The sequence below is a fragment of the Rhinopithecus bieti genome, unplaced genomic scaffold (genome assembly GCF_001698545.2).
Source record: "Rhinopithecus bieti isolate Rb0 unplaced genomic scaffold, ASM169854v2 scaffold_58058, whole genome shotgun sequence".
NCBI lineage: Eukaryota > Metazoa > Chordata > Mammalia > Primates > Cercopithecidae > Rhinopithecus > Rhinopithecus bieti.
In genome coordinates this window covers 271,333-298,885 of record NW_016822568.1, presented here as the reverse complement: position 1 = coordinate 298,885, position 27,553 = coordinate 271,333, and the positions used below count along the sequence as shown (strand labels likewise).

Genomic DNA, 27,553 nt, shown 5'->3' with positions numbered 1-27,553 from the left:
CACTTTGGTAGGCCGAAGCAGGTGGATCACCTGAGGTCAGAGTTCCAAGATCAGCCTGGGCAACATGGTGAAACCCTGTCTCTACTAAAAATCAAAAATTAGTTGGGCGTGGTGGGGCATGCATATAATCCCAGCTACTCGAGAGGCCAAGGCACGAGAATCGCTTGAACCCAGGAGGTGGAGGTTGCAGTGAGCTGAGATCACGCCATTGCACTCCAGCCTAGGTGAGCCTGGGTGACAGAGCGAGCCTCCATCTCAAAAAAAAAAAAAAGAAGAAGAAGTAATAATGAGTATAAAATAAAATACAACTTTTCTGTAAAATACAACTTTTCTGGTATTACTGAGTGAATCTGTGTAGAGAATTACATAAAGCACTAGTCAGGCTTAAGTTTTCATTGTATCTACAGCCAGTCCCCATCTACCCTTCCCCCAACACAGTTACCCCAGAAATCAGACTCCCTAAGACAGCAACCAATGTTTTGGCATTTAATAGATAGTAAGCATTTGAAAAGAATGAACATGTGGTTTTCTGAATGAATGAAAAGAATGAACATAATACTTTGGGGGTAACCTAACTGGAAAGAAAAATTATAAATAGCAGGTGAAACTGATACTAATATGAGTATTCAACTATTCCATTTATTTGATCATTTTCTTTCAGCTAAAAAATTGCCAAAGAATGAACCACAAAATCCAGGAGCAAATTCTGCCAGAGGAAGAGGAGTAGACCTCACCGAACCCACACAACCAACCAGGAGTCAGTGTTGTAGTAACTAAACCTCTAGTTTGAACTAGCTGGAATAGTCTTCTGCTTCCTAAATGTTAATAACAATGGAATTGGAGCATTTAACCAGCCCAGTATGACTTCCAAAAGAAGAGACTTATGATAGAGTCAAGTTTCTAATACAGAATTATTTTAAGTGTTTTGAACTTAATTTTTAATAACATGCATGGGTCCTTCTCACTAATGTTTCAACAATAGGGAAAAAATGAGAACTATGTGGACACTTGTTTCATTGGAAGGTTAGGAGGAATAATTTCTCATCACTAGGAATATAAACAAATGACTGATCTGGACCCCACAGTTAACTTGCCTTTCTCCCCATGACAGCAGACTGTAAAAAATTAGAATTTACTAATTTGGGCTTTTCAAAAACATTCTTTTTGTACGAAGGAGATTCTAAAGTTTTATGATACTTAGCCATAGTATTCAGGCAAATGTTCATTTCTCCTGGTATCTGTATTTAAAATGTACATTCCACATTTTAATAAATTAGCCACAAGAAAATAATCCCACATATACAAGGTCGGGGGGGTGGGGAAGAGTATTAATGGTATCTTAATTATAGCCAGTCCCGTTTTTTTTTAAAATGGGGTAAAAATCAAATGCAATCCCATCTTGTTTTAAGAATTTGAGAACTAATAAATGCACCTTAATGGATAGTGTTCCTTTCAAACATGTGAGTTCTTTAACAAAAATGAAATAAACCAGGTGTCTGTGATTTCCGATTAATCACTGCTGGCCATTACATAGGTTTTGTTGTTTGGGGCAGGGAGGGGGCTTTTGTTCCCTTTTGACATAATATAGTCAATGCACTAACAATTATGTATATTCAAACTTGATTATTTTAAATTCGATCTTCAGCTGTACTGTAAATAGGGTACTGCATTGTAGTCTCCATATCTGTATTACTTTTCTGTAATATTTAAGAATTGCTTAAAAGTATACAAAATGTACAGTTACTAAAACAGCTAATTATTTCTCTCTCCCCCTTTGACAAGAAGGGGCTTCAGTTGTTCCTCCATGGCTAGAACCATAATAAACAATGTACCCGTAATTTGTAACATAAACTATTGCGATATGTTAGTAACAATCTTGCAGCCTTCTTTTCCAAAGTTCATTTTATTTTGATCAGTTCAGTATATTGCACTAATTATTTTAGATATTTTCATTATATGAAAGCTACCATGTGTCAGAGATGATTTAGTCTATTTAAGTGTTGGACTGCTAGGAGAACTTGTACATTTACAATAATGCAGAATTAGGAAAACGGTTCACCAGTGTTTAGTTTTATATTGAGGTGCTCAGGTTGGAATAAAGTGGTATAAAAAGCAAGTATTGGCTTTTCTTTTTTTTTTTCTTTTTTTTTTTGGCATAAAACAGTGAACATACATAAATGATATTATATGACCTAATATCCGCTTTTATATTTTCTTTACTGTGTTCATAAAATTGTTTGCATGTTATTGATGAATTGTCCTAGTATCTGGATCATTGAAGAATTGCTTTATGGTATTATATTTTGGTGCTCTGGATAACTGAAACTTTATTTTTTATGTCAGAAGCTGACATTCACTTCCATCGAGAAATATTACCATAACTGTAATGTTGTCTCTGGAGCCAGCCAGTAAAGCAGCATTTACAAGTTCACGGCTAACATACTCAGCTGCACCTTCATAGAAACTCTTAGTGCCTGATTCTTTTTCATTTGTTGCCGCACCATTGACACTGGTTGGTCTGTCAGTTATTTTTTCACTGCAAGGTTTATGATGAGTCGTTTCTGCTGGAAATGTTTCTACATTCTCAGGGTTATAAATGCAGTATTTAGAATAGTTTGAATCGGACAAATTTTCTTTGGAATTTGTAGTTGACACACATCCTTCAGATACAGATTTATACTGAAACAATACGTGGATATTACTTTGTGATTTAGTAAGGTTTGGTTCACTGGTTGAGAAAAGCAGAGGCCCTTTGGAAGGTGAAGATTTTTTAGGTATGATAGAACAGTATGTTTCTTTATACATGTGAAATGTTGTCATTGCCAGGGCAGTGACTTCCTCTTTATCCAAAACTTCCCAAAGTCCATTAGTAGCTAAAATAAGGAATTGACATAGGTCATCTATAGGGACAGAAATAGTTTGAGGTGCTGGGATAATGGACTTTTTCAGCTTGAGATTTCCATGAAATCCAAGTCCTCGTGTAGTTTTTACTTGCCCTTCTACAAGCCCGTATGGTTCATTTGAACTAATGACTGCTCCATTCTGAAGTATTCTTCTTCTTTCATTTGTGTTTCGTGTAGTATGTTCTTTGGTTAGGCAAAAACCTTTGCCATTTCTGCACAAGACTGCTTGCACATTACCTAAAAGATTATTTTTTAAAAGAAGAAATTTTTATCCTAGAGATAACCAATTGTATTCAAAATCTGCTAACTTTAGTAAATTCTGTGTTTCAATGCTAAACAGAAAGCAGGCTATGTAAAAGTACTGTTTAAATATGTGTAATATATCACTACTGAATGATTTATAGTAAATACAGATTCAAACATCATTTTATACCTCATCGTTAAGCAACTTTTAGTGTTTAAAACTACTACATTTAGTGTTAACATTACAGATAATGCAAAGTAACTTCTAAATTTTTAAATGAAATGACTTAATGTTACTTATATTGGAGAGTCATGAGTTGAACTTTTTTATAGCCAACATATATTCTATCTAGCAGATTTTAAATGTTTTAAGATAAATGCTTCTTCAATTTAAAACACAAACTTTGATTTTTTTTAAAAAACAGAATGACAGTTGTGTAACCAGTACAAGTTAAAACTTGAATGTGCTAAGGTCATGGGTGATGAAAACATTAGAATGTCACTATTAATGTTAGGTTGCTATAATGTGTAGTTTTTAAAACTTAAGTCAATCATTCCTGTGAAGAAATACATTATTAATGTAGTACATGAATAATAGGCAGCCAACATTAAACCCTTTGGTTGGAAACTGAAATCTTAAAAGTTGGTTGTAGTTTGTTCATGGTTCAGATGAATCCATGATAGTGTGCTTCATTGAAATCTTACAGTTTAAACAGGATCTGAACAGACTGGCGGGAGGTTATATATTACTGTAATTTTGTGGAGTATTTTTTAAGAACAACTGAATTTTTTTAGTTAGGAAAATTGATTTTCCCCAAGTTTTAGGAATATAATTTTATATTTTAAAATTACATATAATTACATATTGTTTTCTTGGTATGAAATCATTTGTGATTTATAGAAAGTTATTAAACTGTTCTGAGATGGGGTTAATAATATTTGATTATTACAACATCTTTGAGATTTAAAATTCCTGGAATAGAATGCCAAATTTACATAGAATATTCTGGTTTTAAATATGATCCTGTACCTGGGATCATTTAGTTGCTTGCAGGAGGAGTTCAATTCTAGGCCCACGGTTTTATAGCTAAAAGAATTCAGACTTAGAAGGTTGAGGTCCAAGGCCAGGTGTGGTGGCTTACACCTGTAAACACCAGTCTTTGAGAGGCTGAGGCAGGCAAATCACTTGAAGCCAGAAGTTTGAGACCAGCTGGGGCAACATGGCAAAGCCCCATCTCTACTAAAAATACAAAAAAATTAGCCGGGCATGGTGGCGCATGCACGCCTGTAATCCCAGTTACTTGGGAGGCTGAGGCACAAGAACCGCCTCTACACAGGAGGTGGAGGTTGCAGTAAGCTGAAGTCACGCCACTGCACTCCAGCCTAGGTTACAGAGCAAGACTCTGTCTCAAAAAAAAAAAAAAAAAAGAAAGGTTGAGGTCCATGCAACTAGTATAGTACTATAGTTGGAAAGCCTAAATTGGTGGCCAGTGTGGTGGCTCATGCCTGTAATTCCAGCACTCTGGGAGGCTGAGGCAGGAGGATCACTTGACCAGCCTGGCCAACATGGCGAAACTCTGTCTCTACTAAATACAAAAATTAGCCGGGCATGATGGTGCACGCCTGTAATTCCAGCTACTCAGGAGGCTGAGGCACAAGAATTGCTTGAACCTGGGAGGCGGAGCTTGCAGTGAGTCAAGACTGCACCACTGCACTTCAGTCTGTGCGACAGAGTGAGACTCAAAGCCTAAATTGGTAAAAGCATTAGTGTCAGAGACGGAAACTATTGTCTCATTTATATAATAGGAATTGTTAATAGCTGAGCTACTGGATTGGGACTAAAAGATGATGTTTGTGAAAAATATTTTGTAAACTCTACATAAATAGTAGTTCTTAAAGGCCACATGGCCCCTCATTTCTTTATAGTGTGGTTATTAATATTGTGTATTAACTTGTCTTACTGTTGATTATTCGACTTAGATTTTGCAGAACATAAGTCAGTAAAATAATGACTTTTGCTGGATTATAAATTATTACTGGATCAGCAAGGCAACATGAAGTGGCACTTAATGTGCTAACTGAGTAAATGGAGCCCATTTTATTACTTGTGAACATCCTTTGGGTTCAGCACAATAAAATATTCTAAGAGAAAGGGCATTAAATCCTGGTTGCAGTTCTTGCTCTACCTGTTAAAAAGGGAGATAATGCCTTTTATTTATTTATTTATTTTCCTTTTGGAGACAGGGTTTCACTCTGTCACCCAGGCTGGAGTGCAGTGGTATGATCACGGCTTTATTGCAATGTTGACCTCCCTGGGCTCAGGTGTTCCTCCCACCTCAGCCTGCCGAGAGCTGGGACTAAAGGCATGTTCCACCACACCCGGCTAATTTCTGCACTTTTTTGGTAGAAACAGGCTTTCGCTGTGTTGCCCAGGCTGGTCTCAAACTCCTGGGCTCAAGCGATCCTCCTGCTTTGGTCTCCCAAAATGCTGGGATTATAGGCGCTACTCACTGCACCCGGCATCGCATTCTTCACCTGTATGAATGGTGCATGAAGGAAAGAAAAAGTGAAGGAGAAGTAGCCAGCGTTTCTTAACTGTGAAGTAGAGGGTAAATAAGATTCATCGGGAAGACTACTAATGGAACGAACTAAAAAATTAGATGTGCAGAGTCAACAGTTTCATTTTGTAACAGTGAGCGGCATATGCTGTCAGCTACAAACAGGGTGTTTGAAGTCAAGTGCTATATTAAACTGAAAGCTTGAACATGATAATGAACAAAAGGTTTCCCTGAAGATGGGAAATTAGAGGAAGATTATTAAATATCACTGTTACGTCCATGTAGTCTGGAGACGTGGAGAGGAAGCAGCCTTTGATAGCTTAAGAGAGGACAATTTGGCTTTTTAAAAAGTTTCTTGGTAACATCTGTTTGGAGGAAATGCGAACAGCTAACCAAGCAATGAACTGTGTTGAAAACCACCACACAATTTTAATCTAAGCATAAATGAATTCAAGTCCTAGACAAAGGTAACAACTTTCAGTATTTGGAGAGATTGCGCTCTTCAGAAAATGTTACCAGAATAAAAATGGAACAGGATTACTGGAAGAGCAACGTGTTTAGGAACAATAATCTTGGGGATTAAAAAGAGCCGCTTTGAGATGATGCTCAAGCCTTTTTAAAGTGGCATAGTCAGGTAAAGTGTTTCTTATGCAGAGGGTAATGATGTGGCTGCCTCCTGCAATTACTGGGTTATCACCAATTTTTGTGAGAAGGAAAAGTCAGTACACTTAGAGTGAACTCTGGAATCCCAACCAGGGAATTCTGGAGCTGAGTAGGCAATATCAAGATTTTTCTCAGATAAAGCCAGAAAGGTGACTTAGTGTTGATTAGAACAGGAAAGTTTTAAGAAAGAGTGAGAGAAGAGGAAAAGGAACTTTAAACACACCTAGGATGTACAACGTTGCCCATGGGTAATAAGGACAGTTTGGCGTAGAAAAACAGTATGGGGAGTGGAAGGATTTAGGAGCCTGACACAGACTTTAACCCCAAACTTTTGTCTGTGTGGCCTTCATTAGATCACTTTATTTCACTAAGTAACAGTTTTTCACCTGCAGTGTTACTTGTCAAAGTTACTGTGAGACTCAATAAGCTAATTTAAGAGGTAGACACTTAAAGGTTATTTAGTGTTCTAAGAAGAGAAAAGCAGGTAGAGAGGCTATTCAAAAGAAATTGAGGGGAAACGACAAATGTTTCATTTCAGACCCATTTATAAAAGAATTATAAGAAAATACAAAGTAGAATTACAGGCTTAAGATAGGCAGTGGTAACTTGGAACTTGGGAAAAATTGAAATAGTTACTGGGGAAAGGAAAAATTACAATTATAAAGAAGCATAAGTAAATTAGAATTGCATGTAAATAAGATTAGGGGAAACAGTCTATATCCAGTTTTTCTTCAGTGCTCTAGTTTCAGCAAAAGAGGCTGAATTTGTTTAATTTTATGCATGGACAGCAGCTTTGTGACTTCCTAAGAATGGTTATCTTAAGAGCCTCACTCATGTTGAACTAGCTTTCATTGGATGTTCAAAATATCCTTTTGTTTTACAGACGTGTATGATCATGAAATTCATGTCCATTGTTCATTGCTCACCATTGTACCCCTCAAGCCTAACTATATTATGCACGAGTCTCAACTACTTATGAAATATTTGTTGAATGTGTTCTCAGAATCAGGTTTGTAAACATGTGAGAGTTCCTCAGCACCACCATCAAAAAAAGGGAGAAGGGGAAGGGAAGGTATATAAAATGTCAGTGTTAAGAATTTGGCTTTTTTCCTGCACAAAATTGAAGGAGATTCTGGAGTTGAATTAGACTTTAGGGGAAAATGGTAGGGGTGGAGATAATTTTAAAAGCAACTTACTAAACTAATCCGAATGAACACATTTTCACACCCATGGAAACGCATCCAGAGAAGAAAGGCAACTAAGGTCTGCAAATACAGCATTAGCGATGAATGAAGACAGAAAAGTCCACATAAAAATGAAGACACCCTAAAAACAGGAGAGAGCTAGTACTGTTCATTTGATGTAACCAGACTTCAGGCCTGAAAGACGAGTCCTGGCTCACTTACTTTATATAACCTTGTATAATGCTTTGATGAGCTTTAGTCTTCTCATGTATTAAAAATGTGATTATCCTTTCCTCACAGATTTTGAAGATCAGATGAAGGAGTGATGTGGCAGTCTTGAGAAGGGAAGGAGGATTCAGGTGACCACCAATTTAAAAATTGTGATAGCCGGGTGTGGTGGCGTAGGCTGTAGGCCCAGCTACTTGGGAGGCTGAGGCAGGAGGACCGCTTGAGGCTAGGGGTTCCAGGCCGCAGTATCCTCTGATTGAGCCTAAGAATAACCACTGCACTCCTGGCTACATAGCAAAACCTCATCTCAAAAAAAAAAAAAAAAAACGTGAATAATAGAGAAATAGTGGGTAAAGTTGTACCTGGTCTCTGAATTTACTGTGAGCTTTTGAGACAGAAAGCTAGGACACTGGAAATAAAAGTTTACAGGGCCTCATTAAAAGGAATTATTAACAAATGTACAATCTAGACATAAAGATATTGGAATAACAGATACACGAAAGCACTCAAATATTAAAAAGGAGCAGTAATGAGGCAGTCTGGGTCTCAGATTGACCCTTCCACTGAGAACAAGTAAATATCCTGGATAATATAGCAGAAAGTACAAAATACTCAAGAAGCATAATGACTAAATTCAGGTATACCAAGAGCAGAAACTAGCTTTTACCTAAGACCATGTGTTGAGCCGAATAAATCCACATTAAATTTTCACAAGGTGGCCAGGTGCAGTGGCTCATAACTATAATCCCAGCACTTTGGGAGGCTAAAGCAGGTGGATCACTTAAGGTCAGGAGTGTGAGACCAGCCTGGCCAACATGTTGAAACCCCGTCTTTACATAAAACAAAATTAGCTGGGTGTGGTGGCATGTGCCTGTAATCTTAGCTACTCGGGAGGCTGAGGCAGGAGAATCGCTTGAACCCTGAATCCGGGAGGTGGAGGTTGCAGTGAGCCAAGATCGAGCCACTCCACTCCAGCCTGGATAACAGAGCAAGACTGTTTTGTTTGTTTGTTTGTTTTGAGACGGAGTCTCACTCTGTCGCCCAAGCTGGAGTGCAGTGGCACGATCTCAGCTCACTGCAACCTCTACCTCCTGGGTTCGAGCAATTCTTTGCCTCAGCCTCCCAAGTAGCTGGGATTACAGGCGCCCACCACCACACCTGGCTAATTGTTGTATTTTTTAGTAGAGACGGGGTTTCACCATGTTGGCCAGGCTGGTCTTGAGCTCCTGACCTTGTGATCCACCCGCCTCGGCCTCCCAAAGTGCTGGGATTACAGGAGTGAGCCACTGCACCCGACCCAACTCTGTATTAAAAAAAAAAAAATCACAGGCTTATGAAACAGGAGACAAAACCTAGGGCTTCTCCGAGATGGGGAAGACTAAATGGCTCACCACAACAAAGCTAGGACCCCAGAGGACGATGGCCTCACTGAAACAGTGAACCAAAAATAAACCTAGGCCTGTTGCACCACACAGACTACAGAAAAAGTGACTATTTCAAATTATGTCAAAGAGAGAAAGAGGGAAGAAAGGAAGCTACAGAGAACTTGGAACTGGCTTGACATTGTAGCTCACATCTGTAATCCTGTGAGGAAAGGATAATCACATGTTTAATACATGAGAAGATTAAAGCTCATCAAAGCATCAAAGCACTTTGGGAGGCCAAGATGGGAGGATCACTTGAGTCCAAGAGTTCGAGACCAGCCTGGGCAACATAACAACACCCCATCTCTACAAAACAAAGAATGTGAAACCACCAACCTTCACGTATTTGTAGTCTGAAAGCCTCAAATGGATCACTTAGTACATATTGATAGTGTCAACAGGCAGACACCAGGCAGGAGCAAATGCAGTACTCTGGATGACACATCTCTCAAATAATTCTCCAAAACATAAATTATATGGAAGTTCTTATCTTTCTAGTCAAGATACAATAACAGTGACTGGATTTACACTTTCATCTGTTTTGAAGAGACAGAGCCAAGAGTCCAGGGAAACCAGTGCAGCTAGAGCTTGCCGAGGACAGAATACCAGAGAGAAAAGAGAGGCACAGAGAATTCCAGATATCTTTCGAGGGTCTTTCTCTAGTAGGTCTTTCTCAAGTGTTTAGATGGGTACTGGTGAATACATGTGTGGGTGGAAACTGGGAAAAGAAACATTTTTGAGAAGGATTAGAGGGAGCATTGCTGAGGACTCATAGGGCTGGTAGAATAAATCCTGTTCCAACCAGCCAGACTGAAAAGATACTAATTCAGGAATCATTAGGTAGCATGCTTAGGAAGGTTTTTCCTCAGGAGCAGAGAATAATTAGACCCAAATTAACCACTGCCCTGGACTTGCCTGATAAATTACAAAAACAGGATCTAAAAGGATCAAACTATTTCCAAGTAATTTCATCCCAAAACAAAGCTCAAGACCACATATCCAAAAACACACATTTACTCCTAACACCCACAACCTGTCAATGTGTTCTTATTGGGGAAAAAAAAAATAGTTTTTGCAGTTGTAGTTAAGGATCTCAAAATGACACCATTCTGGATTATCCAGGTGGGCCCGAATTCCAATGAGAAACGTCTTTATAAGAGATACACAGAGGCCGGGCGCGGTGGCTCAAGCCTGTAATCCCAGCACTTTGGGAGGCCGAGACGGGCGGATCACGAGGTCAGGAGATCGAGACCATCCTGGCTAACACGGTGAAACCCCATCTCTACCAAAATACAAAACTAGCCGGGCGAGGTGGCGGGCGCCTGTAGTCCCAGCTACTCAGGAGGCTGAGGCAGGAGAATGGCGTAAACCCAGGAGGCGGAGCTTGCAGTGAGCTGAGATCTGGCCACTGCACTCCAGTCCGGGCGACAGAGCGAGACTCCGCCTCAAAAAAAAAAAAAAAAAAAAAAAAAGAGATACACAGAGTAGAGACACACGGGCAGAACAGTAAAATGCCATGTGAAAATCAAGGCAGGGACTGGAATTACGCAGCTGTGGGTGAGGGAATGCCTGGAGCTACCATAAGCTGGAAGACCCAAGGAAGGATTCTACCTTAGAAAAGGCATGGCCCTGTGAACACCTTGACTTCAGGCATCTGGCAAGTAGTAGTTTTTCATACCACAATGGAATAGAACTAGTAATCAATAGCGAGAGGAACATTGGAAATTGCACAAACACATGGAAATTAAACAACACGCTCCTCAACAATCATAGGGTCAATGAAGAAATTAAAAGGAAATCAAAACTTCTTGAAACAAATGAAAATCAAAATAGAGCATACCAAAACCTATGGGATGCAGCAAAAGTGATACTAATAGGGAAATTTATAGTAATAAACTCCAAATAAGCAACATAACAATGCACCACAAGAAACTAGAAAGCCAGGACAAACCAAACTCAAAATTAATAGAAGGAAAAAAAATAAAGATCAGAGCAGAATTAACCAAGATAGACACTAAAAAATACACATAGGATCAATCAAACAAAAGGTCGTTTTTATGAAAAGATTTGAAAAGTCAATAAACCATTAGCTAGCCTAAACAAGAAAAAAGAGAAAATCCCCAAAAAACAGAAATGAAAAAGGAGACATTACAACAGATGCCACTGAAAAACAAAAGATCACTAGGGACTGTTACGAACAACTATACCCTAACAAATTAGAAAACCTAGAGGAAATGGATAAACATAAACACCTGGACGCATACAACCCTACCAAGATTGAACCAGGAGGAAATAGAAAACCTGAACAGACCAATAACAAGTAGCAGGATTGAGTCAGTAATAAAAAGTCCCCCAAATGAAAAGCCCAGGACCAGATGGCTTCACTGCTGAATTCTACCAAACTCAAAAAAGAATGAACACCAATTCTTCTCAAACTATTTCAGAAAATTGAAGAGGAAGGAAATCTTTCTAACTCATTCCACGAGCCCAGCATTACCTGAATACCAAAATCAGAAAAGACACAACAACAAAGAAGAAAACTATAGGCCAATATCCCTGATGAATGTAGATGTGAAAATCCTCAACAAAATACTACCAAGCTGAATCAAACAACATGTATTTTTTTAAAAGCACCATGATCAAGTGGGATTTATTCCAGGGATGCAAGGATGGTTCACACAGAAATCAATAAATGTGAAGCTTCATGCAGAGGCAGTATCATAGCCAGTGAGGTTCAGCCACGGTGTGATTACTGCTAATTGAAAACTTTTCCCCATAGCCCACCGTGATGACTTGTAATACAGTCAGCATTAAAAATAAGATAAATATGACACATTACCAACAGAATGAAGGAGAAATACCATATGATTATCTCAATAGATGGCCAAAAATTTTTTGGATAAAATTTAACATCTCTTCATGATAAAACTTTTCAACAAATTAGGCATAGAAGAAACATATCTCAACATATGAAAGGCCCTGCTATGGTATGTATTTTTGTTCCCTCCAAACATCATGTTGAAATTTTATCAACAGCGTTGGAGATGGGTTCTGATACATGTTTGAGTCATGGGGAGCAGATCCCACTACTGAATATGATAAATAGCCCACCGTGATGACTTGTAATACAGTCAGCATTAAAAATAAAATAAATATGACACATTACCAACAGAATGAAGGAGAAATACCGTATGATTATCTCAATAAATGCCCCCCAAATTTTTAAAATAAAATTCAGCATCTCTTCATGATAAAAATTCTCAACAAATTAGGCATAGAAGAAACATATCTCAACATAATAAAGGCCCTGCTATGGTATGTATTTTTGTTCCCCCCAAACATCATCTTGAAATTTTATCAACAATGTTGGAGATGGGGTCTAACAGATATTTGAGTCATGGGGAGCAGATCCCACTACTGAGTATGTAGCCAATGATATCAAGGAGACACCTGTACCCCCACATTTTATGCAGCACTATTCACAATAGTAAAGATGCAGGGTCAACAATGTCCATCAGTAGATGAATGAATAAAGAAAATGTAGTATATGTACACAATGGAATACTATTAAGCCATGAAAAAGAAGGAAATTCTGTCATTTGTAGCAACATGGATGGAACTGAGGACATAATGTTAAGTGAAATAAGCCAGACTCAGAAAGACAAACATTACTTGTTCTCTTTCATATGTGGATGCTAAAAATTGTTGATCTCAATGAAGTAAAGCAGAATGATGGTTACCAAAGATTGGGAAATGTTGGGGACAGGGCAGGAGGAGATAAAGTAAAGTTGGTTAATAAGTACAAACAGGCTGGATGCAGTGACTCACCCCTGTAATCCCAGCACTTTTGGGAGGCTGTGGTGGGTGGTTCACAAGGTCAGGAGTTCGAGACCAGCCTGACCAACATGTTGAAACCCTGTCTCTACTAAAAATACAAAATTTAGGCTGCGCACGGTGGCTCACGTCTATAATCCTAGCACTTTGGGAGGCAGTGGAGGGTGGTTCACCTGAGGTCAGGAGTTCGGGACCAGCTTGGCCAACAAGGTGAAACCCTGTCTTTTCTAAAAATACAAAAATTAGCCAGGTGTGGTGGCATGCACCTGTAATCCCAGCTACTCAGAAGGCTGAGGCAGGAGAATGGCTTGAACCCCGGAAGCGGAGGTTGCAGTGAGCCAAGATGGTGCCACTGCACTCCAGCCTAGGCAACAGAGTGAGACTCCATCTCAAAAAATAAAAAAGGTACAGACATTCAGTCAGAGACAAGGAATAAGTTCTAGTGTTTGATAGCACATTAGGGTGACTATAGTAAACAATAATTCACTGTATATCTTAAAATAGCTAGAAGAGTTGAAGTGTTCCCAACACAAAGAAATAGTACACATTTCAGGTGATGAATATTTTAAATACCCTGATTTGGTCATTACATATTATATGCATATATCAAAATACCACATGTACCCCATAAATATTTATAATTATTATGTATCAATAAAATAGATAAACATTTTAAAAGAATGTGAGTCTGGCAGTACCTTTTCCACATGTACAAATTCAACATTTATTCGGTGGCTTCATCATTGAACTCATATTTCATATATAAGTTAAGAATTTTTTTTAATTCTAGAGTTATGATGACATTGATATTTTATGAATTTTATAAAAAGGAAACCTAATTCCCTTGCTATAATTAATCCTGTTCTATAAAATACAAAATAATTCTTGAAAATTTTGTGTAAAAATTTTTTTTTATGGCTGGAAGTCATTTAAAGTTCTTTCTTACAGGAGTACTTTTGTAGCTAAATCATGACCTCAGGTTCTCTCTTTTACAATTTGAATTGTTTCACCCATGTGTCTTTCTATTAAAATACAACATGCCTAGATGCAAACAGTTTAACCCCATTGTATAGGCCTGGAAATTAAATCCCATTGTTGGACCTGGAGATTAGAACCAACCAATCAGCAGTGTATCTAGATTTTTTTTTTTTTTTTTTGAGATGGAGTCCTGAGTCCTGCTCTGTTAACAGGCTGGAGAGCAGTGGTGCCATCTCGGCTCACTGCAAGCTCCGTCTCCTAGATTCAAACCATTTTCCTGCCACAGCCTCCCGATGTAGCTAGGATTACAGGCATGCACCACCACGCCCAGCTAATTTTTGTATTTTTAGTAGAGACAGGGTTTCACCATGTTGGCCAGTATGGTCTTGATCTCCTGACCTCATGATCCGCCCGCCTTGGCCTCCCAAAGCACTGGTTACGGGAGTCAGCCACTGCGCCTGGCCATTTAATTTTTTTTTCTGGAAACGGAGTCTCACTTCATTGCCCAGTCTGGAGTTTAGTGGTGTGATCTCAGCTCACTGCAACCTCTGCCTCCCAGGCTCAAGCAATTCTCTTGCCTTAGCCTCCCGAGTAGCTGGGATTACAGGTGCCTGCTACGCTCAGCTAATTTTTTTTTTTATTTTTATTTTTTTATTTTTTTTATTTTTAGTAGAGAGAGGGTTTCACCATGTTGGCCAGGCTGGTCTCAAACTCCTGACCTGAGGTGATCTACCCACCTCGGCCTCCCAAAGTGCTGGAATTTACAGGCGTGAGCCACCACCCCTGGCCGTGTCTAGACATTTAATAACAGTATCCACTTATTGAATATGTCATAATTTGTCATATTAATTTTACAAAGACTCTTATAATTAATGATAACTTCTATAGGGGTCCCAATTCCAAGAATATGGGTCAGTTCACAGATTGGTCTTAAATCTGTAATGATTATGTCTATGAACTATTTGGAACCTCAGCATAGAGCCTGAAAGATGACAAAGACTCTGAGGCAGTGGACATGCACTTAGCTTTCTTGTTGTTTAGTCTGGAGTCTTTGACATTTCAGGCTCAGAACCAGGCTGGATCAGAAACAGGCTGACTTTCTGGGGCCTTGACATTCGTTGTAGTATTCTTTGTGATTATCTGGCCTTGCAACACTGTCTCTGCCACAAAGTCCCACTCGCTGAGGCCCAGCCTCCTCAGGCTTTGGAAACAATCCCCTTAAGAGGTAACATGATATGGCAGGACTGATTTCCAACTCCAATTCCTGTTACTTCTGAGACCTTGAACAAATTATCTCACATTTTTTAGCTTTAATTTCTCATCTGAAACTTTGGGTTAACAATACTTAGATATCACTAGATGTCAAAGTTATTGTAAGACTAGAAGAGGAAATTACTCTGTATTCAATATTCAGTAAGTGGACACTATCATTAATAATAATTCTATCTATGAAAAGGGTAGTAGAACTGTAGTTAAGTATCTCATAGAACTCAGTGTGGAACCTCTGAGCTTTCCATTTTGGCAAATTCCTAAACTTCCTGAAATAACTTTTAAACAACACAGGTAACTTCTTTAAGAAGAGAATACATGCTCATAAAACTGAGGCATGAACTATTATTCTCTCTGAGATGAAAGAGATGCTACTTGGCCAGTGAGCATGAGAATGACCTATAGCAAATACACTTATCAGAGTAACTGACCAACTTAAACAACTACACTAACAATGAGCAAACAACTCTCCATTTTTCTGAAAAGAGAAGTGTACAAAATGTTTTTAATTTTGTTCAGATTTAAGCATATGTAGTATCTTTGCTTTTCATCTTTATAAGCAACTCTATTGCTACCCCTTTGGGAAAATGTAACATATTTGTCACATTATATCTGTGCCTGTTTGAAAAATAATTACAATATTTTTGTGCCTGCAATCTGCACTTAAATTGTGGTTATTTATTGCTTCTTATATTGATCAGTGCAATTTCTAGGCACTAATAAGTCGCTAAATAATAAATCATAAAAAATTCTGGAAGCATGAGGGGTTTTGCTGCAAGGAACCAAAAACATAAAGATGTTATTTGGTGCTATTCAATGTACATACCAGTGTTTGCAACATGTAATATTCCAGGAATTATTTGTGGCATCTCCTGGGAAGTGGAGCTCTCTGCCAATCCATCATGGTTGTTTTTTCTTTTCCAATTCTTATGAGCATAAAGACTTTTAGGTTTGCCTTCCAATATACAAGTAACTGCAGAGCAGCCACTCCATTGAACCCTGGACACTTCTTTTCTTCCAAGACGTAAAAGCCTATCCATTCTCCAAAATGCTTTTGCAAAGGCTTTGTGTATGTCCTCATATTCACGCCTCACTGCTTCTGTTTTGTTTATGGCAGAAAAGAGATCTTCTATTGCTGTGTATTCTTCTCTAAACACAGTGTAAAAGGAATTGATTATTTGTTGCTCATCAGTTGTCATTTGGTAAGAAGGATCAAATTTGGAAAGCTGATGGAGAAGTAAAACTGGGAGTTCCATGGATGTCAACTCTGCCGCTGAGGCACCATGATGTCCATCGAACAAACCGAAAAAACACACATTAGGTTTATTACCAAAATTACTCACTACAGTGAATTTATCATTCATGTCAGCTTTCCATGTAGAATTCCTGTCTTCACAAATACCCACTCCTTTAATTAATAGATGACATATTTTTTGAGAATATATGACACTCCTGTCAATGTTATCAAAAATCTTATAGTATGCTGGTATTTGTTTTTTCCAAAGCAGCTCAAAAGCATTATTAATGCTCTGTAGGGTTTTTTCAGTGAACATAAAAGATGACAATAGTTTAGAAATCATGAACTGTCTCTGAACAGCAATCACTGAGGGCTGTGGTTTCTTTCCACCCATCCATTGGAAACCCAGCGTGGCCAGAGCTACATGTTGCTTCTTATGGAGAAAAATACCAGTTAGGTCAATTTCGTGCTTGCATATGGAACAGGGTAATGTGGTCGCTTGCTCATAGACCTGCTCCTCTTCATGGCGTTTGGTGTGTCTCACTGGTCTTGACTTTTTCTTTCTAAAACGTTTTCTTTTGGGTAAAAGTGGAATATCCACATATGAATCAAATGTTGATGTTTTCATATTCCATTCTCTTGATTTCCAAAACACTCTGCAAACAGGACGAAAGATATTTACATGCCAGGATGATGCAGTGAAAATCTCTTCAAGCAGGCTCTTATCATTGCAATTTGATTTGGCTCCTCACAATCTTATACAAGCCTAGGGTTAAATATTCTGAGTCATATTCCTCAAAAAACATGTAAGTACTCAATTAATTGGTGATTGACCTGTGTCTGCCTGAAATAAATTAGGCAAAAATTCCAAAAAGTCAGCCAGACATCTAAGCAAATGCTCAGAGAAATCAGCACAATATTTTACCTTAGGTATGTGAAAGTATATATTTGAGACCTGCGATTCTGATTTCTAATATGGACTGTCATGTATTGCATAATGATGTTTCAGGCAATGATGGACCATGTGCAATGGTGGTACCAAAAGATTATAATGGAGTCAAAAAATTCCTATTGCCTAGTGACATTATTGTTGTCTCAATGACATAAAGTGCAACATGTCACTTATGTTTTTGTGTTGATGCTGGTGTCAACAAACCTAATATGCTGCCAGTCAAATAAAAGTGTAGCAAATACAAGGCCAGGCATGGTGGCTTACGCCTGTAATTCCAGCACTTTAGGAGGCCGAAGTGGGCGGATCACTTGCAGTCAGGAGTTCAACACCAGCCTGGCCAACATGGTGAAACCCCGTCTCTACTAAAAATACAAAAATTAGGCTGGCCCGGTGGCTCACACCTGTAATTCCAGCACTTTGGGAGGCCAAGGCGGACGGATCACGGGGTCAGGAGTTCAAGACCAGCCTCGCCAACATGGTGAAACCCCGTCTCTACTAAAAATACAAAAAATTAGCTGGGCATGGTGGTGAGTGCCTGTAGTCCCAGCTACTTGGGAGGCTGAGGCAGGAGAATCACTTGAACCTGGGAGGCAGAGGTTACAGTGAGCCGAGATGGTGCCACTGCACTCCAGCCTGGGTGACAGAGGAAGACTCCATCTCAAAAAGAAAAAAAAAAGTATAGCAAATACAAGTTATGTACAGAACATAATACCTGGTAATGATAAATGACTATGTGACTGGCTTATGTGTTTATGATAGTATAATTTTTATTGTTATTTTAGAGTGAAGTCCTTATATTAGAAAAAAATTAACTGTAAAACAACCTCAGGCCCTCCAGGAGGTATTCCAGAAGGTGTTGTTAACATAGATGACAACTCTCTGTGTTGTTGCTCCTGAAGACCTTCCAGTGGGACAAGATGTGGAGGGGAAAGAGTGATAATCCCAACTCTGTGTAGGCCAAGGTGTGTATTTTATTTTATTTTATTTTTTTGAAAAGGTTAAAAGTTTTAAACAAAATTTAACAATAATTTTAGTTAAATTTTTTAATAAAAATAAAATTTAGCTGGGTGCGGTGGCTCACACCTATAATCCCAACACTTTGGGAGGTCGAGGTGGGTGGATCACATGAGGTCAGGAGTTCGAGACCAGCCTGGCCAACATGGCAAAACCCCGTTTCTACTAAAAATACAGAAAATTAGCTGAGCGTGGTGGCTCATGCCTGTAATCCCAGCTACTTGGGAGGCTGAGGCAGGAGAATTGCTTGAACCCAGGAGGCAGGAGGTGGAGGCTGCAGTGAGCAGAGATCGTGCCACTGCACTCCAGCCTGGGTGACAGAGACTCCATCTCAAAAGATAAATAAATAAATAATTTAAAATTTTAATTAAAAAATTAAAAACAGAAAAAAGCTCTTAGAATAAGGAAATGAAGCAAATAGTTTTTGTACAGCTGTACAATGTGTTTGCCTTTTAAGCCAAATGTTACAAAAGAATCAAAAGTTCTAAAATTAAAACGTTTACAAAGCAAAAAGTTACTGTAAGCTAAGGTTAATTTATTATTGAAGAAAAAATATTGTTTACAAGTTTAGTGTAACCTAAGTGTACAGGGTTTATAAGATCTGCAGTAGCGTGCAATAATGTGCTAGACCTTCACACTCACCACTCACTCATTGACACCCAGAGGGACTTCCAGTCCTGCAAGCTTTATTCATGGTAAGTGCCCTATTTTAAAATGTCGCATTTTTTACTCTTTGTACAATACTTTATTGTACCTCTTCTGTGTTTAGGTACACAATACTTTCCATGTGTTACAGCTGCCTACGGTATTCACTACAGTAACACACCGTACAGGTTTGTAGCCTAGGAGGGATAGGCTATACCATATAGTCTAGGTGTTAGTGGGCTGCACCGTCTAGGTTTGTGTAAGTACACTCTGTGACTTACCTACTGTGAAATTGCCTACTGATACACTTCTCAGAAAGTATCCCCATCGTTAAATGATGCATGATTCTAATTACTTTTGTGCTGCATTTCGTCTGCCTTAAAACACTTTTGTTCTAATTAGAGGGTTCACAAGAAAATGAATGGATTATGCCAAAACCAAGCAGAATAAGGAAAAGAACTGATAGTAAGGACAGAATTTTTTTAAAAACTACAACGAAGAGGTATGGGCTGAGGGTAGGAAAGAAAAGATGTAGAGCTGGATGACACATTTCTGGAGAGCAGGCATCATTTTATACCCCTTCCTATCAGAAACATCTAGCACTGTACTCAGCACCTGGGGCCATTTTTATCCATTTCATGCACAATTTCCAAGGGCCTATGAAAAGTTAGAGACCAGAAAAAAAAAATGCTTTGGTTACAAAATATTTTAAAACTTGATAAAAATCAAAGTTGACTGGGTGCAGTGGTTTATACCTGTAATCCCAGCACTTTGGGAGGCCAAGGTAGGGAAATCACTTGAGGCCAGGAGTTTCAGACCAGCCTGGGCAACATAGTGAGGCCTTGTCTCTATTAACAATTAAAAAAAAAAAAAAAAAAAAAGCCAGGTGTGATGGTATGCATGCCTGTAGTCCGAGCTACACAGGAGGCTGAGGTGGGAGGATCGCTTGAGCCTGGGAGGTGGAAGCTGCAGTGAGCCATGATTGCACCACCACACTCCAGCCTGGGCTACAGATCGAGACCCTGTCTCAAAAATAAATAAATAAAGTAATTATTTATTATCTCTCTCTCTCTCTCTCTCTATATATATATATATATAGAGAGAGAGAGAGAGAGAGAGGGAGTTTCACTCTTGTTGCCCAGGCTGGAGTACAATGGTGCAATCTCGGCTCACTGCAACCTCTGCCTCCCGGGTTCAAGCGATTCTCCTGCCTCAGCCTCCCAAGTAGCTGGGATTACAGGCACCCACCACCATGCCTTGCTAATTTTGTATTTTTAGTAGAGACAGGGTTTCTCCACATTGGTCAGGCTCGTCTTGAACTCCCGACCTCAGGTGACCCACCTGCCTCAGCCTCCCAAAGTGCTGGGATTACAGCTGTTAGCCACTGTTCCCAGCCATAAATATTTATGAAATGTGACATTACAAAAACTAGTCAACTTCAACTCAATTCATATATAAATTGTATTTGAGATGGGTACATTTTAATGTGTTAGAGTAATGAGGGATGGAGCCTGCGACACTAAGAATACTTGGAGCCTCTAAGTACTTAAAACATCTCAGATACATAATAGATATTCAACAATTGAGTATCTATTGATATTCTATAGATAGTTGGTAGTTAGATAAGAAATTGACCCATTTAATTATAATGACAATATGATAATAATAATAATGAAATATATTTTGTTATAAAAGGTATATATCATCATGTTCTTAAGTTCAATGCAGAAGGATACAAAGTAGAAAATAAAAGAATGTTTTTGTCTTCCCACACTCCACTTGAACCCAGGAGGTGGAGGTTGCGGTGAGCTGCGATCACGCCATTGTACTCCAGCCTGGGCAACAAATCCCAGCCCCAGTAGTAATTGAGTTATCTATCTTTCCAAATATAAATTCGTATATAAGATCTTGTCTGGCCCTGTGCAGTGGCTCACGCATAATCCCAGCACTTTGGGAGGCAGAGGCAGGTGGATCACTTGAGGTCAGGAGTTTGGGACTAGCCCGGCCAACAGGGTGAAACCCTGTCTCTACTAACAGTACCCCAAAAATTAGATGGGCATGATGGCACGCCTGTAATCTCAGCTACTCAGGAGGCTGAGACAGGAGAATCGCTTAAACCCAGGAAGTGGAGGTTGCAGTGAGCCAAGATCATGCCACTGCACTCCAGCCTGGGCGACAGAGTGAGACACTGTTTCAAAAACAAAAACAAACAAACATATTTTCTGAAGGCCAGTAGGGTCCCATTTTGCATGCCATCCTAAAATCTGATTTTCAGTAAATACTAGGTGATGGACAGGAAGTTCAAATATGGAAGAACAAAACAATATACATCGTCCCTAGGTTATCTGTGGGGGATTGGTTCCAAGACCACCCTCTCCACGCATGGATACAAAAATCTAAGGAAGCTTAGGTTCCTGATAAAAATGGCGTAGTATTTGTATCTTCCTTGTATGTTGCCTCACTCTGTCACCCAGGAGTGCAGTGGCCTAGAACTCCTGGGCTCAAGCCATCCTCCCACCTCTGCCTCCATAGTAGCTGTAACTACAGGTGTGCACCACGACGCCCGGCTAATTTTTGTATTTTTAGTAGAGATGGGTTTTCGCCATGTTGGCCGAGCTGGTATGGTCTTGAACTCCTGGCCTCATGTGATCCACCCGCCCCACCTTAGCCTCTCAAAGCACTAGGATTACTGGTGTGAGCTACTGCGTCGGCCCTCCTGTATACTTGTTTATTTATTTATTTGAGATGGAGTCTTTGCTCTGTCGCCCAGGCTGGAGTGCAGTGGTGCGATCTGCGCTCACTGCAACCTCTGCCTCCTGGGTTCAAGCAATTCTCTCACCTCAGCCTCCCAAGTAGCTGGGATTACAGGTGCTCACCTAATACACACACACACACACACACACACACACACACACACACACACACATATATATACATATAGTATTTTTAGTAGAGACGAGGTTTCACCATGTTGACCCAGGCTGGTCTTGAACTCCTGACTCAGGTGATCCACCCAGCTCTGCTTCCCAAAGTGCTAGGATTACAGGTGTAAGCCACCGCACCCGGGCCCTCCTGTATACGTTAAATCATCTCGATAGAATATGCATAATGCAACGTAAATGCTATGTAAATAGTTCTTATACTGTATTTTTATTTGTATTATTTTGGTTGTATTGGTTTATTAGTATTATTATTTTAGGAGGTATTTTGGGAATATTTTCTACCCAAAATTGGTTGAATTCACAGATGCAGAACCTTCAGATATGGAGGACTGACTCTGTTGTGAAAAATGTAGACTTAGGATTTTTTTTTTCAGGGGAGGAAAAAGCATGTAAGTTTACTTTACATAATTGACTGAAAAATACATTCAACAAATAGTAAGTAGAAGCGGCGGGCAGTGGCTCACACCTGTAATCTTAGCACTTAGGGAGGCCGAGGCTGTCGGATCACCTGAGGTCAGGAGTTCGAGACCAGCCTGGCCAACATGGAGAAACTCCGTCTCTACTAAAAATACAAAATTAGCCGGGCGTGGTAGCACCTGCCTGTAATTGCAGCTACTTGGGAGGCTGAGGCAGGAGAATCGCTTGAACCTGGGAGGCGGAGGTGGTGGTGAGCCGATATCACGCCATTGCACTCCAGCCTGGGCAACAAGAGTGAAACTCCATCTCAAAAAAACAAAACAAAACAAAACAAAAAACCTGAATAAAAGAAATAGTAAATAGAATATAATACGACTCATGAACGCTGAAGGAGTTGGGGTAATCGTTATGTCCAAATAATCTCCTAGTTGTAACTTCTGTGACTGCAGGGGTCATGGAATCACCAGTCCCCTTTCTGCCAGACGTGGTGCTGGCCAATCTCCTTCACACGATAGCCAGATCTTTTAATATCTGTAAAAACGACTACAAAATTGAAATGTGTGCCCTTCTTTCTAGCCTCTGGATAGGCTTATTTTACTAAGCTCAGTTCCTTCAAGGTTGCATCTATCCCAGTGTAGATCGCCAGCTCACTGGATGGTACGTTCCCCGGGGAGAACTCGACCATTCGGTGGCGGCGGCTGTCACTGGCCTGTCTTGTAGTCATCAGCTCCTGAAGCTCCTTCTTAATTTCCTCCTGGGTAATGCGCGACTCCACCGCCATCTTTCTCCTATGGCCTCAGACTTTGAATAAAAACAACAAAAACAAGTTGGTCGCGGTGGCTCACGCCTATAATCCCAGCACTTTTAGAGGCCGAGGAGGGCCGATCACGAGGTCGGGAGTTTGAGACCAGCCTGACCGACATGGTGAAATCCGTCTCTACTAAAAATACAAAATTACCCGGGCGTGTGCCTGTAATCCGAGCTACTCGGGAGGCTGAGACAGGAGAATCCCGTGAACCCGGGAGGTGGAGGTTGCAGGGAGCCGAGATCACGCCATTGCACTCCAGCCCAGACAACAAAAGCGAAACTCCGTCTTAAAACAAACACAAAAATTGTCCCTGGGCGGGCGCTGTAGCTCGCACCTGTAATCTCAGCTACTTAGGATGCTGACACTGGACGATGCTTGAGCCCTGGAGGTTGAGGCTGCAGTGAGCTGTGATGGCGTCACTGCACTCCACCTGGGTTACAGAGGGAGACGCGGTCTCTTCAACAACAAAAACAAATATTCATTTACTAACTGTATAACCTCAATCAAGTCTTTTAATTTCTCTGAGCATCTGCTTTCTTATCTGTAAAGTGGACAAGGTTGCTTTTAGCCTCAAATGAGGTAAATGGTGACATAGTTGGTACCTAGGGGAAGCTAAAAAAGAAAGCCTGCTCATTCTGCCCTAAGTGAAAAGGACACTGAGAACTATGCCAAATAAAAATACATTACATAAAGGCATGAAATTATAATGCTTAGGGAGAAATGTGTTCTACGTAAAATTAATTAAGAAAAAATCAGGAGATCAATGGGAGAGGATTGTTTTAACGACCTGTATTTGAGAACTGTGTAATGCATATTTACTAACATGTTGTGGTAAGTTGTTTATATCATCACTTAGTTACCAGCTATGTTACACGGTTTAAGAGAAAATGAACTTGGTCAGGTGTAGTGACTCACGCCTGTAGTCTCAACACTTTGGGAGGCTGGGGTAAGAGAATTGCTTGAGGTCAGGAGTTGGGGACCAGCCTGGGCAACATAGTGAAACCCCTTCTCTACAAAAAACTTAAAAATTAACTGGGTATAGCGGTGCACACCTGTAGTCCCAGCTACTTGGAGATTGAGCAGGGAGAATTGCATAAGCCCAGGATTTTGAGGTTTCAGTGAGCTATGATAGTGCCACAATACTCTAGCCTGGGTGACAGACTGAGACCCTGTCTCAAAAAAATACAAAAAGTATATTAAATTAAAAATAAAATGTGAGCTATATTAAATAAAACAATCAGAAGAAATATATATGTAAATTAAAAATGAATGGAAAATAATGTAATGGCCATAGAAAACAGGTAAATATCTTTAAGATGCTAGCCAGTAAAATTTGAATCCTGTAAATTATTCAAAAATCACTTCTAGAAAGGAAAACCTTCTATGATAAATGATAATAAAATAGTGCACTATGTGATAGGCAAAAGGGCTTTAGCAACCTTCATACGTGGTTTACACATGGCAATATAAATAAAAATTAAAGAAGCAAGCAAAACTCTGATAAATTTTAAATGTGTTGCCACTTTATTTGTATTTAATTCCCTGAAGTTTACGACTGTGTTGGATACAGCTACTTATCCCTGTAGTAAAATTTTATTTACAAATGTCCACATTATAAATACTTCTAGAACTATTTGCATTTTGGGAAGTCTTCATGGCTTTCCCTCACCAACGATTATTTTCCTTTTTTAATGGAAAATCTAAAATTACACAAAAATAGGAGTATAAGTCCCCATATACTCATCACTAGCTTCGACTGTCATCAACATTTTTTATTCCTGTTTCATCTATATCCCCATCCACCTTATTTTATGTTATTTTATTTTATTTGAGGTGGAGTCTTGCTCTGTCACCCAGGCTGGAGTGCAGTGGTGCTATCTCGGCTCACTGACATCTGCTTCCCGAGTTCAAGCAATTCCTCTGCCTCAGCCTCCCGAGTAGCTGGGGCTACAGGTGCCTGCCACCATGCTTAGCTGATTTTTGTATTTTTAGTAGAGACAGGTTTCACTATGTTGGCCAGGCTGGTCTTGAACTCCTGACCTCAAGTGATCTGCCTACCTCAGCCTCCCAAAGTGCTGGTTTACAGGTGTGAGCCACTGCACCCAGCCTATGTTATTTAATTTTATCACAATTTTTGCTGGAGTATTGTAATGCCAATCTCCAAATTGTATCAACTCACCCATGAATACTTCAGTCTCAACAAATTTTATCAGCATCCAATCACTTCTTCCATACCTACAATAGGCCGGGCGCGGTGGCTCATGCCTGTAAATGCCAGCACTTTGGGAGGCCGAGGCGGGTGGATCACCCGAGGTCGGGAGTTTGGGACTAGCCTGACCGACATGGAGAAACCCCATCTCTATTAAAAAAAATACAAAATTAGCCGGGCGTGGTGGTACATGACTGTAATCACAGCTACTGGGGAGGCTGAGGCAGGAGAATCGCTTGAACCCAGAGGGTGGAGGTTACGGTGAGCCGAGATGGCGCCATTGCACTCCAGCCTGGGCAACAAGAGCGAAACTCTGTCTCAAAAAAAATAAATAAATAAATAAAAATAAAAAATAAAAACTACAATAGGCCAGCTACTGTGCAAGGTGCTGAGATGCACAGATGGATGAGGATGCACCCTGCCCTTGAAGCTATGAGGGGAAAAGATTGCAATTCCGTCCATATGCTCATCCAGGTCATTAATAAAGGAATGAAACAGGTCAGGTGAAGCCAAGGATAAAGCCCCATTATTGTGCCCAACCAGGAACCTAGCCCTTCATCTGGCTAGGAATGGTGTAAAGAGACCTAAGAAAATGACCTAGGAAAACTCACAGCTGAGACTTATTAGCAAGGGGTCCAAGGCAGTATCCAAGGGAATGATCACTTAGCCGGCAGAAGGAGCAAGAGGACCCAGCAAAAGAAATGGACAGGTAAGCAGAGAAGTAGGGGAAGAAACTGGGTCTGTCAAGGCCTTTGAGTGCTTTTGGCCAAAATATATAAAAATATTTTAATTGCTATATTTTGGTAGTATTCATGTAAAGGATGTAGTTTTATGAGGCTTGATGAACTATTGGGACAATATGTAAGGCACAGCAACACTGTGTTTTGATCTGAAGTCAATTACTTATATCAGAACTTCATTGTTCCATGTGCCAAGGACAGCCATAATACAGCTCTATCACACACGGGCCATTCTTAGAATGTATTGCATCATTCATATGTTCATTCATTCACAATAACAAATTAAATTGGCCGGGCACGGTGGCTCATGCCTATAATCCCAGCACTTTGGGAGGCTGAGGCGGGCCTATCACTTGAGGTCAGGAATTCGAGACCAGCCTGGCCATCATAGTGAAACCCTGTCTCTACTAAAAATACAAGAATTACCCAGGCATGGTGGCAGGCGCCTGTAATCCCAGCTACCCAGGAGGCTGAGGTGCGAGAATCACTTGAACCCGAGAGGCAGAGTTTGCAGTGAGCCGAGATTGCGCCATTGTACTACAGCCTGGGAGACAGAGACTCTGTCTCAAAATAAATAAATAAATAAATAAATAAATAAATAAATAAATAAATGTAAATTAATTAACTATAAAGACATCAGAATAAGAGCATAGAGAGGAATGCAAGTCCTCTTTTGTATAAGGTAGAGGAATATATCACTCTTCAATGTACATAGTTTACAGGAAGCCAAGGTTTCATCTGATAACTAAGAATGTGGAGGAAAAGAATACTGTAGATATCATTATTCATTGGCTATACTTATTATCCAAAAAAAATTTAAGAAAGTTTACCTTAAAGCATTATTGGTGCTCATGTTCCTTTGGAATTACCTTTCTTTGCCCTCCCTTTATCCCCTTTCCCTCTATTTCTCCAACTTGAGTAGTGATGGTGGAGGTAGAGGTGAATGTGATGGCCGTGGCAGAAGTAGTGGGGATAGTGATGAGAGTGGTGGTGGGCGTTCCCCTGACTTGATGGTAGAGCTCCCTGTGTGGAATGTTTACTACATCACCCGGAACCTCAGTCAGAACTCACTTTATGATTCAGAAGGACTATGAAGCAATAACATTACAAGTTGTATGAAGTCAACTTGGGAATTTCTGAAAGAAGGAGCATTTGTTAAATATACTGTCTTACTCTCTCTTCCTTTCTCTGCCATCGTGGTGTGTGCTTGACTCTGCTTCTCACCATGTCTTCTCACAAAACTTTCAGGATTAAGCGTTCCCTGGCCAAGAAACAAAAGCAAAATCGTCCCACTCCCCAGTGGAT

At 39.9% G+C, this 27,553-nt stretch overlaps 2 protein-coding genes across 2 annotated transcripts in view; one reads left to right on the top strand and one right to left on the bottom strand.

Annotated features, from left to right (window-relative positions):
- RAB5A (RAB5A, member RAS oncogene family) overlaps window positions 1-2,116 on the top strand; it is a 37,090-nt gene extending 34,974 nt beyond the window's left edge. Inside the window, exon 6 of the mRNA XM_017860979.1 lies at window positions 662-2,116. Within this exon, the coding sequence (XP_017716468.1) occupies window positions 662-777 (116 nt within the window). The 3' untranslated portion in view covers window positions 778-2,116. The remainder of the gene's footprint in view (window positions 1-661) is intronic.
- On the bottom strand, window positions 1,171-27,348 carry PP2D1 (protein phosphatase 2C like domain containing 1). The gene is made up of 3 exons (XM_017860977.1): window positions 27,079-27,348; window positions 16,111-17,177; window positions 1,171-3,140 (listed from the first exon to the last, which is right to left on the bottom strand). Exons 1-3 carry the CDS (start codon window positions 27,099-27,101, stop codon window positions 2,335-2,337), a joined length of 1,896 nt encoding a protein of 631 aa, XP_017716466.1. The 5' UTR covers window positions 27,102-27,348; the 3' UTR covers window positions 1,171-2,334.
- Between the last annotated feature and the right edge of the window lie 205 nt (window positions 27,349-27,553).

Coding starts and splice junctions, on each gene's coding strand:
- PP2D1 (XM_017860977.1), bottom strand. CDS start 27,101: ATGAGCACCAATAATGCTTTAAG. Junction 17,178..27,078: donor AGCACCAATAATGCTTTAAG/GTAAACTTTCTT, acceptor TCCTGTTTGCAG/AGTGTTTTGGAAATCAAGAG. Junction 3,141..16,110: donor ATTACATGTTGCAAACACTG/GTATGTACATTG, acceptor ATAATCTTTTAG/GTAATGTGCAAGCAGTCTTG.